Genomic DNA, 12,669 nt, shown 5'->3' with positions numbered 1-12,669 from the left:
GTTCTAACATAACCGAGCCACTAGCTTTGGTCTAGTAATGAGAGATTTGGGTAGTACGTTATAGGTCCCGGGACACTGTAAAAAAAAAAAATCTAACATAACCACTAACTACTAATATTGGTCTATATAAGAAAAATAAAAAAATTGAATTGGTAGAAAAAAACATCAAAAATCATATTAAATGTTCTGATTGTTTGGTGAAATGCTGTATCTCTTAAATATACATGTCAGCTATTGTTTACTATCAATACTATTTTTCAAATTGTCATAAAGTAGAATTTGCAATTTATTTCCAGGCAGAGAGACAGAGACTTGACAAAAAGGATTAGCTCAATCCAGTCCCACAACAATGGAATTTTCGATTTTTTTACCGCACACTATAAATTCAATCGACTAAATTATCCGGTATAAATTATAAGTTAGTTTATAATTTATAAGTTATTAGTTCATCCGCTATAAGTTATTTTCTGAGTCATTTATTATGTTTTGCCAAACAGAAACTTGGTAAGTATGTTTTGTGTCTTGCCAATTTACCACATATGGTATTACACTCTTCCTCATCATGTTTTATTCTCTGCGTGTGATGCACATAAAGGAAATGTTTGTTCTTTTGAAGGAAATGTTTGTTTGACAAGCAATTAATATACCTTTCCCAAATGTATGTATGTACGTATATAATTGATGCAAGAATAAACTCTTATTTAGATGACCAAACTTATATTACCTACAAATTGATTTTTTTTGTCAGGTAGTCTAATGTGTTAGAAACTTTAAAGTGGATAAGCGAGATCTTCGAGGTTCGAATCCCAGCCTTTCATATAAAGTGCAATGTCTCTATCCATCGAGCTAAGCTCACGAGAACTAATATTTGTATTATATTAACGTGGCATATGCAGAATACATAAAACTTAATCAACAACTATGGGGGAAAATTCGATTATGAAAAAACTGACAACATAGTTCGTGCAGTCAGAAGTTAGATGAAGACATTTCTAGCAAGCAATAAATGAATATGATATTAATTTGTAACTTAAATTCAGCTGAAAAGGGAAGGAAGAAGGAACATTTGCAAGAAGTAGCTATTGGTGTTCCTAGCTTCTTCAATGTGTACCTTAATGTTGTTATGCTTAATATTATTATTGGGAGTTTCTTGTATCGTGGCAACATTAGAACTACCACCAAATGTTACATTTCCAGCTGTGTTTGTGTTTGGAGATTCTATCATGGATACAGGTAACAACAACAATAACATGAAAACATTTGCTAGGTGCAATTTTCCTCCATATGGAAAAGATTTCAATGGAGGTGTTCCAACTGGTCGCTTTGGCAATGGAAAAGTTCCATCAGACCTTATAGGTATGTATGTCATAAAATATATGTCTTAATTAAGGTCAAGTCTAACATACACAAGTTTCATCATACCATAGGAGGAATATAATTAATCCTTTGTGTAGAAACACTTATAATTCTTCAAAACATTGGACTACATTGTTTGTGTGTGAGTGTGTCATGGTCTTAAATTGTGGTTGATATTCTTGCATTGTAAATATTTACATCATAGTAAAATATGTACAAATGTGGCTGATGCGGCGACAACTGCAGTTGTAATGTAGATTTTTAAAACTGTTACATTGCGATTGTAGTTGTAATACCGACTATAATTTAAAATTATGATTTGTGTTACATATTCTACACATGGACAACCTAAGAGTACTTGAGTGAAATCTAAGACAAATTTAAGTGCAATTATTTTAAGTTTTTGTCTTTTTTTCTAATAGTAAAAGGTATTTTAAATAGTGAAAAGAATAATAGTCACCATCTTAAATCAAGGACTTAAGTGGCTTAGGGTTGGACTGGTCAAACTCTATGATTAGTTAATTTGGTTATAAAATGTCAACATAAATATTTCTAGAAAAATGATAACCATCATAATCAATCTAATTCAATATTAGTTCCATAGTCAATCCAAATCGCTGAAAGTACAAAGATATTTTGGTAGATTCACCGAGATATCAAAGATTCTAATTACAATAAGTTGTAAAATAAACCAGATGATAGTTGAAAAATTTTAACACTAGTAATTCATTGCATTTTTTTTATCAAAAGAATTCATATCAATTAACTTCATTGGCTTGAGACTTGGGAGTGTGCTCCTCCCTAAGATTTCAAGTTCAATTATCTCTTGTGTCAATTTTGATGGACTAATTTAACTTCTTCAAAAGAAAAAAAATTAACTTCGTTTTCTTTTTTGTTACGATACATATAGTTGAAATATTGGGCATTAAGGAACTTCTGCCTGCGTATTTGGATCCAAATATCCAGCCAAGCGATCTCATCACCGGCGTTTGCTTTGCATCCGGTGGTTCCGGATATGATCCTCTCACATCCAAAATTGCGGTAAGCACGCATATTTTGATTTCCATGAATTAATTTTCTTAATTTATCTCCTAAATATTTATTATTTTTATTTTTATTTTTGTCTAACACTTTCTAACTTTGGTCATATTGTATCACATTATATAACCAGGCAGCTATATCATTGTCAGATCAAATAGATATGTTCAAAGAATACATAGGAAAGCTAAAAGGACTTGTTGGAGAGGATAGAACAAAATTCATCTTAGCCAATAGTGTTTTTCTTGTGGTTCAAGGAAGCAACGACATTTCCAACACTTATTTTTTGACTCATGCTAGACAACTACAATATGATGTTCCTGCTTACACTGACCTCATGCTCAACTCTGCTTCCAATTTCTTAAAGGTATATATAACACTCCCTCCCTTTGCCAATTTGAACATGCTCGCGTGACAAAATTCACACATTTACGCAATTAGCATATCAGTGACTATTGGATTGAGATCAAGCAGTACATGAAACAAACAAATTTTGATCTTATAGTCATCGATGTGCTGACTGCGTGAAAGTTGAGACCATAGCAAAAAAAAAAAAAATCCCTCTTTTACACGATCAACACATTTGAAGAAGAAAATGTCCCAAAAATATATAACGTGGTCCTTTGAATTTTCAATGTAATACTTTGTACATGACTTTTAATTTAATATATTCCACTTTATATATATGATAATAGTAAATATATATACTAATATTTTCTCATGATGAATATATAATTGAAAGGAAATATATGAATTGGGTGCACGAAGGATAGGAGTATTTAGTGCTCCACCGATTGGTTGTGTGCCATTTCAGAAAACAATTCTTGGAGGAGTGGAAAGAAAATGTGCAGAAAAATACAACGATGTATCCAAGTTATTTAACACTAAATTGTCAATGGAGCTGGATTCCCTTAACCACAACTTGCCCAATTCAAGGATGGTTTACCTTGATGTTTATAATCCTCTTCTTGACATCATTGTAAATTATCAAAATTATGGTAAGTGTATAATCAAAAAATTAGTTAAGAAATTAGTTATCATTAAGTAATTATAGCATGTAAAAAAAATCACTACTCATATAAGTTGTTGCATTGCATGTTAAAATTGTGAAAAATATAATATACATGTTTTGGTTGTAGGTTATAAAGTCGGAGACAAAGGATGTTGTGGAACGGGTGAAGTAGAGGCAGCAATATTATGCAACCAATTTGCTCCTCCGTGTGAAGATGTTAGGGACTATGTTTTTTGGGACAGTTTTCATCCATCACAGAGTGTTTACAACAAGCTCGTCGATCCTCTTCTTCAAAAATATATGCACCAATTCTTCTAGTTTTATATTTATATAAACAACTTCATGACATGTATGTAGGGCTTACCAATTTCTTGCAAAACAAATTTATTAGTTTTTGGTCTTCAAAAAAAAAAAAGATTTTGAAAATTAGTAAAAAAACAGTTTTTCATTTTCCTATAATAAATTAATAAATTTTTTTTTACCAAACTTACATATATATGCATAATTGTCAATTAATCTAAATTGTTAAACATAATATCAATGAAAAACTAGTTAAACTATCATATCAAGTCATTTGAGGGGTGTCATTTGAGAGGTGAGATGAGTAACTCAACTGGTTAAACTAGTTGAGCTAAGAGTAGAGTTAAGAAGTTTGAGGTCCATAGTTCAAGTTCCGGTAAGAAGAAAAACTATTTGAATTTGGCTGATTGGCTGCCAAAATTGAGGAGCATCTTACAAAGGGCGGGACATGTAAGTTTTTGGCAATATAGATGTGATGATTCTGGTCTTAGTGGAGGGAACCATATTTGATACTATCTCTGTCTCTAAATATATAATTCTGTTGATTAAATTGCGGGAATTAAGAAAGTTGAAATTAGTATTAAATTTATTGATAGTGGATGTTGTTTATACAAATTTGAATTTGTTTATGTTTTATCATACTCCCTCTAGTTTTGTTGAGTGATCTCGTTGTGGATAGAGAGAAAAGAAAATGGTAGAAACTAGGACTTACTCTCGTTGAGTTTTTGAAGCTAAGTTCTTATAACTCTTTTGCATCTCTTATAAAACATCATTGATAATGAATGAAATAGTTGCAATGAAATGACATTGAGAACTAAAAAGCCAAACTAATTTCCATGTAAATCCCGACTTAGTATATGATATTTTTTTCTTCCAACCTTGTGTTTCTTAAAGTTTCTTTATTTGCTTGTAATTTAAAATCTGAACATGAGAATTGTTGAAGTTGTTTGGAGTTCATATTGTTCAGGTTTTCAAGCTGTTGAGTGTATACACGTGCTTGGGCATCCTTACCCGTCGAGTTAGCTTTTAGAATGAGATTCAAGCTCATTTAACATGGTATCAGAATCGAGTTAGATATTACAATGTGAGAATTGAACTTAGACCCAAACGTGAGGGTGAGTGTTGAAGTTGTTTGGAGTCTCATATTGTTTAGGTTCTCGAGCTGTTGAATGCATAAATGTGGTAAACAATAGTATTTGTTTTGCTGAAAGTTTTTTTTTTTTCCACATCATTTTTGTTTGCTCATGTGTTCAAAATTTATTGTATTTGACTCAATAGACTATTATATTTTCAATTTTATTACTGAAAAATAAAAAATGCTCGCGGGCCAACTCGTCCCGTCCCATTTTTTAAGTGGAGCAGACTAACTTAAATTATCGAGCCAAAAATCTTAGATCAAACTGTGTAAAGTATCTGAATAAATTTATTTTTGTGAAGAGAATGCACACCTGAATTATTTCGATCTATCTTATTTATGAATGAATTTTCTAAAAAAAATCCACCAATTTTCGACTCATTTCACAAATCAATATTATTATGACTCTTAATAACACTAATAAAAATGCATGTTTGATAAAATAAAATTAATTTATTAATTAATAGAAAAATGCTAAACAGTGCTTCCGAAACACTAATTAAGGATATAAATATAGAAATTTCATATCGTAAATTGTCCATTCAATATTTTAATACGTAAAAAGTCAATAAGAAAGAAGTGCAATATGAGTTAAGACTCCATTAATTTGGTAAGTAGAATCCAGCGAATTGTAGAAGGCAGCGAATTAATTTGGATAATTGGTTTGTGGCAATGAAATCTCATTTGTGATTGTTAGTTGAAATGTGGAGATCAGGAGTGGAGGTCCACCACATTTTCTAGCTGCTACCTAATTAACACTCACTCACAGCTGCTTTTTATATTAAATTAAATAAATACAATTTAATTAAATCAATTGTTTCATCCAAAAATAAATTGGATTCATATAGTTGATCTATATGGTAAAAAAAGAAAGATATGTGAGTTTTATTTTATACTTTAACTATGTCAAATATAACAAAAATTATATCCAAGCTTAATTCTATTGTGACAAGGTGTCATCCTGAAGGAAACAATCACTACTTCCGCATTGTTATTTTATAATTGTATTCTTTCCAATTTTATATATAAGCATTTTTTTTATTTTTAGGTTTATATATGGTCTATAAAACGATCAAATACATCAATTAATGGATAAGTCTAAAAATGTAAAAAAAATTTGCTTATATATGAAGCCGAAAGAAATACAAAGAATATTTAATAAAACAATGGTTGTTGTTAAGGATATAATATACTTGAGGGTAAACACAATTCTTTGACCAAGTTTAACTTATTTCGCAGCCGAACTCTAAATTATTAGATTTTTTTTTTTTTAACAATCAGAGGGTTAATACCAAAAAATAATATACTTGACTAAATTAGGGCTTGCAAAGCTGAAACTAATTTGACCTGGTAAAAATAACTAGAATAATACTTTTACCAAAGTACGCTTACCAAAAATTACTTTTATCTTAAATATTACTTTTAGTCAAAAAAAATAATATTACTTTTATCTTAAATACAGAACTGAAGCTGTTAAATTGAGAATGATTGAAAAGAATTATTAATCTCAGAGTTGGGAATTGAGTCCAATACAATCCTACAAAATCGGTTTGTAATGTGATAATTAGCTCTTACATAAAAACCTTTGTCCAGACCATATCATGACATCCGCTGTGAGACTTCTTAACACAGCCCTCATGCCTAATACTATTGAGCTTGATGCATGAATATAAATGGTGGGTGACTCGATAGCGGGTGACCCAACATATCTTCAATATGACTCTGATACCATCTTAGAATTGAAAGTTGAGTCTAACTCAACCCTACGAAACCGGCTTGTAAGGTGAAGATTGTCTCTTACTTATAAACCCTTGTCCGGGCCATTTCACATATCTAATGTGAGACTTCTTAACAATTAATGTTGGATGCTAGTCACTTTGGGACAATATTTTTTTGTAAATAGGTCATTTATATTGAAACGGAAGCGCCTGGAATATCGTAAAAAAATATATTCAAATAAATAACCTGACACATGTTTAAATAGATTAATGACAAATTAATATATAATGAGATTAAACTTATTTTAATCTTTAACATTATATTTTGGATAATTTGACTAATTATAACATTATATTTTGAATAAATTTTACACTCAAATATGTGAAAAATTGATACAGCGACAACTTGGGAGACAGTATATGCTGTGCTGTGGCCAATGTTAGAGTGTTATTAACATTTATTTCTCCGGAGTAACCTAACATCCAATCCGAAACATAATTCATATTCAAATTTGCTCATGACTAGGATAGGAGTAAACCTAACTCAACCAATACGAAACACATAAACTGTTGATCTTACCATAAAAAGGAAGGAGAGACATATCCAATGGTTAAGAAGTTAATTAAGCACTACAGTTGTAAGGGAAGGATTCAAATGCCACGCAGCAAATTAATGTATGATGTGCAATGCCACTATAACTTACAATATACTTCATCTTTCTATAAATAACCAATCAAATTAGTAACATGGCACTATAACTTACAATATGTTTAATATCTTTCTCAAAATTAATAACCGATAACTGATACTAAGTTGTCAATTAAAAGCAGAAATTTATTTTTTAGTTTCATTGAAAAAATAGATGTATTTGGTCTATATAAATATATAAAATAGGTCAAATATATTAATCATTCAATAATCATAAAAAACTAAAATTTTGGACAGAACACGAGAAAACGTGCTCTAACAATTAACATGTTTTTATCTCATTTGCGTTCGATATTTTTGGGTTCCTAGCACCATAGGTTGTGGATCTCCTTAGAAGAATTCAAAGGATTATGTGTAGTAATATTGTATTTCATAGGTCAATGAATATGATTTTTAGGAGAATTAATTTTGTCATCCAAAAAAGTTTAGCGGCATAGCTTGTTGTCCATCTACCTTTTATTCAATTTTCAATGTAGCATTACATTAATTATCTTTCTTCTAATTGTACCTTCTAACTAATATTAATTGTGTTGTAAAAAAAAAGCTAATGTACAACACATTTAATTCAACATCTTTTACTTTAAATTTATGGTAATGATGAATATATCAATATTTGATAACGATACTTCTAACTAATATAAATAGTTTTTTTGCCCATAAATCATAATTCAACTGACAAAAATATCAAAATTGCTAGAGTCAGACGCATAATCGGGGTTTGAATTTCAGTCCCTCCATTTTGTGTGTGCGTGTGTGAATTTCTAATGGTTTGCCATCTACCAAAAAAATAGTTTTTGAAAATGTTAATTTTATCTTATAGCTAGATAGATATCTTGTATACATATTTTTTTATGAGGAACGGTATCCATACGGATACTAAAGAATTCTCTTTACAAATTCTATTACAAAAATGTATGGGTCAACCGATAAAATACCAACTAAACCCAACCTTAATCATTGATTAAAAAAAACACAAACATAATCATGCACGTACGTACATGATAAGAAAAATGCGATCCTCATTCTATATAAATAAATTAAAATCCAATAATACAACCGTTCTATCGGATGATAATAGTATTATTATTGGTATAGTCATTTAAAAATAAATAGTAAACCGTTGGATGCAATTATTATTCTCGTGCAATAAATGACTTGTAAGGACGTGTATAGTTTTTTGGATGTATAAATTTACGCAAACCACATGCCAAAGAGATGAAGAAGCTATTCCCTTGCATGCTCAACTTCTTAAAAAATAACAACTAACACAAAATGATGAAGTTTTCAAGTACTAGTTCATCAACTAGCCTAATGTTATGTTTCATGTTCTTGTTAATTTTATCGTATAGAACCGATGCATTGCTGAAACTACCACCAAATGTTACAATTCCAGCACTCATAGCTTTTGGAGATTCAATCATGGATACAGGAAATAACAACAACATCAAAACAATTGTCAAGTGTAACTTCCCTCCTTATGGTCAAGATTTTGAGGGAGGGATTCCAACCGGTCGATTTTGCAACGGAAAAAATCCATCAGACTTGATAGGTATATATATATATTCTTTAATTTTCTTTCATTTGTTAATATTTTTTTAAAAAAAATATTTCAGCATACTGTAAAAAAAATAAATATTTTAGCGGCGAAAGAGAGGAGGTATATCATATGAGCTATACTACATGACTTTGTCTAATAAGCTTGTGTTATATAATTGTAGTCCAATTTTTCTACATCTACTCATTTTATATTTACTTCATAAAACATGGGGAAAAAGTGATGTAAAAATAATTGAATTAATCTATATAGCAACAAGATATAATCCATACTTTTTTTTTTTCAAGCCTTTATATGTGAGGCAATTTTTTTTTTCCTTACAAAGGTGTGAGACAATACCTAAATTTAAGGACATGTGTATTTCTAAAAGTTGGTGTTAATATAACCGATTTTTGCTTGTTAAAAAAAAAAAAAACACGTAACAAGATATAGATAACGCAAGTTGTTGTATATACATTGTGCTTATAGTTTTACCTTCCTTATTATATTTCATAAATCATAACCTTAACATTTTAAATCATGTTTTTTGTACGTCTATTCCAAAAATAAAAATCAAGCTTGGAGTTCTAAGCTTTGATAAAGTGGTTGTGAATTTCTTTCATCACATTATAAGGTTTTGAGAAATGATATATTAACATAAATTCCAGACACAAACCAAATAAATATACACCTTTTTATTTTTTAAATAATATAATGTTCTTTATAGATTTGCATGCACATTCACTTTCTCTTATATTTATACATTGTCAAATACGTATTAACCAAATTTATGTCTAAATAACACAGCTATAAGGTTTATCAAATAATTGTCATATATGAAAATATGGGTGAGATATTCATGGAGGCTACTAGCAACGGGGCCTATGAGATGACAAACATGGCCCCTAAAACCTTGAACACATGGTTAATATCTCTTTATTTAAAATTTCCGAATAAAATAATCAAACATTATTCTCCTAATTATATAAATGAAAATAGTAAATGTTTCTATGTAAGAATCATTTACTGTATTTTATTATTTTTTTTATTACTTTTTTTATTTATTTTGGTTTTTCCTCTTCCGATCGCAGTTGCAGAGGGTCAAATTGTGGTTTTTTTTTTATTATCAACATGAGTGTATATTGTATTGAAATTTTATCAAATCATTGGATATTTCTGAATCATATAATTGAAAACTTGATTAGAGATACTCGTGAACTATATAGAACCTTGATTTTTTTTTCTCGAGCCTTTATCTGTGAGGCAATACTTTTTTTTACAAAGGACGCGAGACACAATACCTAAATTTAAGGACATGGATATTTCTAAATTGGGGTGGTAATATATGCATGGGTGTTCAAGGATCAAACAAGTGTTCCACTTAGGTAAGGCTGATAGGTAGCTATGTTAAGTACATACTAGTATTTAATTTACCAAATGAAAACGATGGCTTGATTACAATAATTAATTGAGCCTCATTAGAAGTTGAAGGTCACGTTCACATAATGCTTTTAAGCAAAAGTTGAGTTTCTTTTTTTTATTTGGTGGTCCCTAACTATAATTCGATTTTGATTTCTATACAATTTATTGGTAACAATAATTTTCTCACAGATTAGTCAATAAAATATTCACTAAAAATGTGTATGCATGTCCATGTAAGCATGATTTAGTTACTAGGAACATTGTATGAAATTTAAATACGTCATAATAAATTATTATTTTTTGTTCTCAGTTGAAGAGCTTGGTCTCAAGGAACTTTTACCAGCTTATTTAGATCCAAATCTCAAACCAAGTGACCTTCCTACTGGAGTATGCTTTGCTTCCGGTGCTTCCGGATATGATCCTTTAACACCTAAAGTAGTGGTACGTGTAAATGAATAAATATACTCCTTCTGCAATAAAATATAAACAATTTTTTTTATTCTTTAAATAACTAATGTATTTTAGTTTATAATATAAGTCAAATACATTAATTTTAAAAAGTAAATTTTACTTATATTTTTTAACGGGCGGAAGGAGTAAATGTTAGTAACAAATCATAAACTATTATTATATTATTATTATTATTATTATTATTATTATTATTATTATTATTATTCTAACTAATTGTAATAATATTTACTATTTACAAATGGATCAGTCGGTGATTTCAATGTCAGCTCAACTAGAGATGTTCAAAGAATACTTAGGGAGGCTTAAAGCTGTGGTTGGAGAGAAGAAGAAAAACTACATCATAGCCAACACACTCTTCATTGTGGTAGCTGGAAGTGATGACCTTGCCAACACATATTTTACTATTCGCACCCCACAACTACACTATGATGTACCTGCTTATACTGACCTTATGGTCAGCAAAGCCTCTGAATTCGTTAAGGTGCTTATCTTTTTGAAAAATTATATTGAGGGTATAATTGTAAATATATTTAATCTGATCTAAACTATGAATATATATTAATATATTTTTTCATATAATTGAAGGAAATATATAATCTAGGAGCACGAAGAATTGGAATATTCAGTGCAGCACCAATTGGGTACTTACCATCACAAAGGACTCTAAGTGGAGGTCTATTTAGAAAGATCAATGATGAATATAATGAAGCAGCTAAGTTATTCAACTCCAAACTCTCAAATCAAATGGACTATCTTTACTCTACCTTGCCCAATAGTAGGGTTATTTATATTGATATTTACAGTCCCCTACTTGATATCATTCTAAAGCCCCAAAAATACGGTACATAACTAGAAAATCTAATTATTCATGATTATTATTAATTAATTAATTAACTAGTTAAATTATTATTTTTCAAATATATTTATTTTTTAGTTCCTAATAATTCATGATGAATGAAATGCAGGATATAAAGTTGCGGATAAAGGTTGTTGTGGCACAGGAAAATTAGAGGTTTCAATATTATGCAACCCTTTGACTCCACCTTGTGAAGATAATACAAAATACATTTTTTGGGATAGTTATCATCCTACTGAAAGTGTATACAGAGTTCTTGTGGCTGAAGTTCTTCCAAAATATATTGGTCGCTTGACATAATATCTCAATTTTAATTTGCCATGGCACTTTTTTTTTTGCTAATAAAAATATGTTTTATTAAGTTCATCCATTTGTAATTGTAATTGTCTATTTATTTCACAGCTGTGGCTTTGAGCATGTTTGAAATGTGAAACTGTACATGGCCCTATTTGTAGAGGACATCAAAATAAATATATATGTTGAAATTTGAGGGTTGAACTATTAATTAATTTTTTATTTTTTTTTTGTCAAGTAGAGTATAGTGGCTAGAATTTCACCTTTCAAGGTGAATAAGTAGGAGTAATGGGGAACCCCGATCTCTACAATAACATGCAATGTCTTTGCCAAGAATTTTAAGACATCATCAAAGTGAACTAATACTTAATGTTTTGGATTAAACCGATTAACAAAGTTAATAATCAAGGACTTCTTTTTATCATTTTCATTAATTCAAGAACTTGTCTGACAGCGCCCGACACTTTTAGGGACCAAAATGAGAGTTAACTCTTTCGTACAACACAATTTTATTTTACTTTTAAAAAATAAAAAGGCGATACATTTTTTGTTGTTGTTGTTTGTATAAGCTAAGTATCATCTACGTGCAATTATGAAAACTTTTTTGAAGACTTTTAACACTACTGCATATTCAAGTTTTTCTGAAGACTCAAACATTGTAAGACTCAAATGACCTGCAAATTTTTCTGAAGACTTTTAACAATACTGCATATTCAAGTTTATGTTCGAACTCAAAACCTTTATTACGTTATAAAAGATTTGTATCATCTCAACTAAACTAGAAGATAATTGTGTCATCGAATCTATGCTATATTTTGGGACAG

General features: G+C 29.7%; 2 protein-coding genes across 2 annotated transcripts; both read left to right on the top strand.

Moving 5' to 3' along the window:
• Positions 1–746: 746 nt before the first annotated feature.
• LOC123898432 (GDSL esterase/lipase EXL3-like) lies at positions 747–3,826 on the top strand. Its single transcript, XM_045949376.1, has 5 exons — positions 747–1,356; positions 2,267–2,397; positions 2,528–2,761; positions 3,137–3,392; positions 3,534–3,826. Exons 1-5 carry the CDS (start codon positions 1,104–1,106, stop codon positions 3,722–3,724), a joined length of 1,065 nt encoding a protein of 354 aa, XP_045805332.1. The 5' UTR covers positions 747–1,103; the 3' UTR covers positions 3,725–3,826.
• A 4,625-nt stretch (positions 3,827–8,451) lies between these two features.
• Positions 8,452–12,049, top strand: LOC123900002 (GDSL esterase/lipase EXL3-like). The gene is made up of 5 exons (XM_045951284.1): positions 8,452–8,817; positions 10,535–10,665; positions 10,943–11,176; positions 11,281–11,536; positions 11,661–12,049. The coding sequence occupies exons 1-5, from the start codon at positions 8,541–8,543 to the stop codon at positions 11,849–11,851; spliced, it is 1,089 nt and encodes a 362-aa protein (XP_045807240.1). The 5' UTR covers positions 8,452–8,540; the 3' UTR covers positions 11,852–12,049.
• The last annotated feature ends 620 nt before the right edge of the window (positions 12,050–12,669 follow it).

Source organism: Trifolium pratense, linkage group LG7 (genome assembly GCF_020283565.1).
Source record: "Trifolium pratense cultivar HEN17-A07 linkage group LG7, ARS_RC_1.1, whole genome shotgun sequence".
Taxonomy (NCBI): Eukaryota; Viridiplantae; Streptophyta; class Magnoliopsida; order Fabales; family Fabaceae; genus Trifolium; species Trifolium pratense.
Note: the sequence above shows the minus strand (reverse complement) of the source record. Positions and strands in the feature narration are given on the sequence as shown.

Excerpts from the sequence above, each read along its gene's own strand:
- LOC123898432 (XM_045949376.1), top strand. The coding sequence starts at position 1,104 with ATGTGTACCTTAATGTTGTTATGCTTAATATTATTATTGGGAGTTTCT. Across the intron at positions 2,398-2,527 it reads CTCTCACATCCAAAATTGCG|GCAGCTATATCATTGTCAGA; the intron begins GTAAGCACGCAT and ends TTATATAACCAG. Across the intron at positions 3,393-3,533 it reads TGTAAATTATCAAAATTATG|GTTATAAAGTCGGAGACAAA; the intron begins GTAAGTGTATAA and ends TTTTGGTTGTAG.
- LOC123900002 (XM_045951284.1), top strand. The coding sequence starts at position 8,541 with ATGATGAAGTTTTCAAGTACTAGTTCATCAACTAGCCTAATGTTATGT. Across the intron at positions 10,666-10,942 it reads CTTTAACACCTAAAGTAGTG|TCGGTGATTTCAATGTCAGC; the intron begins GTACGTGTAAAT and ends CAAATGGATCAG. Across the intron at positions 11,177-11,280 it reads AAGCCTCTGAATTCGTTAAG|GAAATATATAATCTAGGAGC; the intron begins GTGCTTATCTTT and ends ATATAATTGAAG.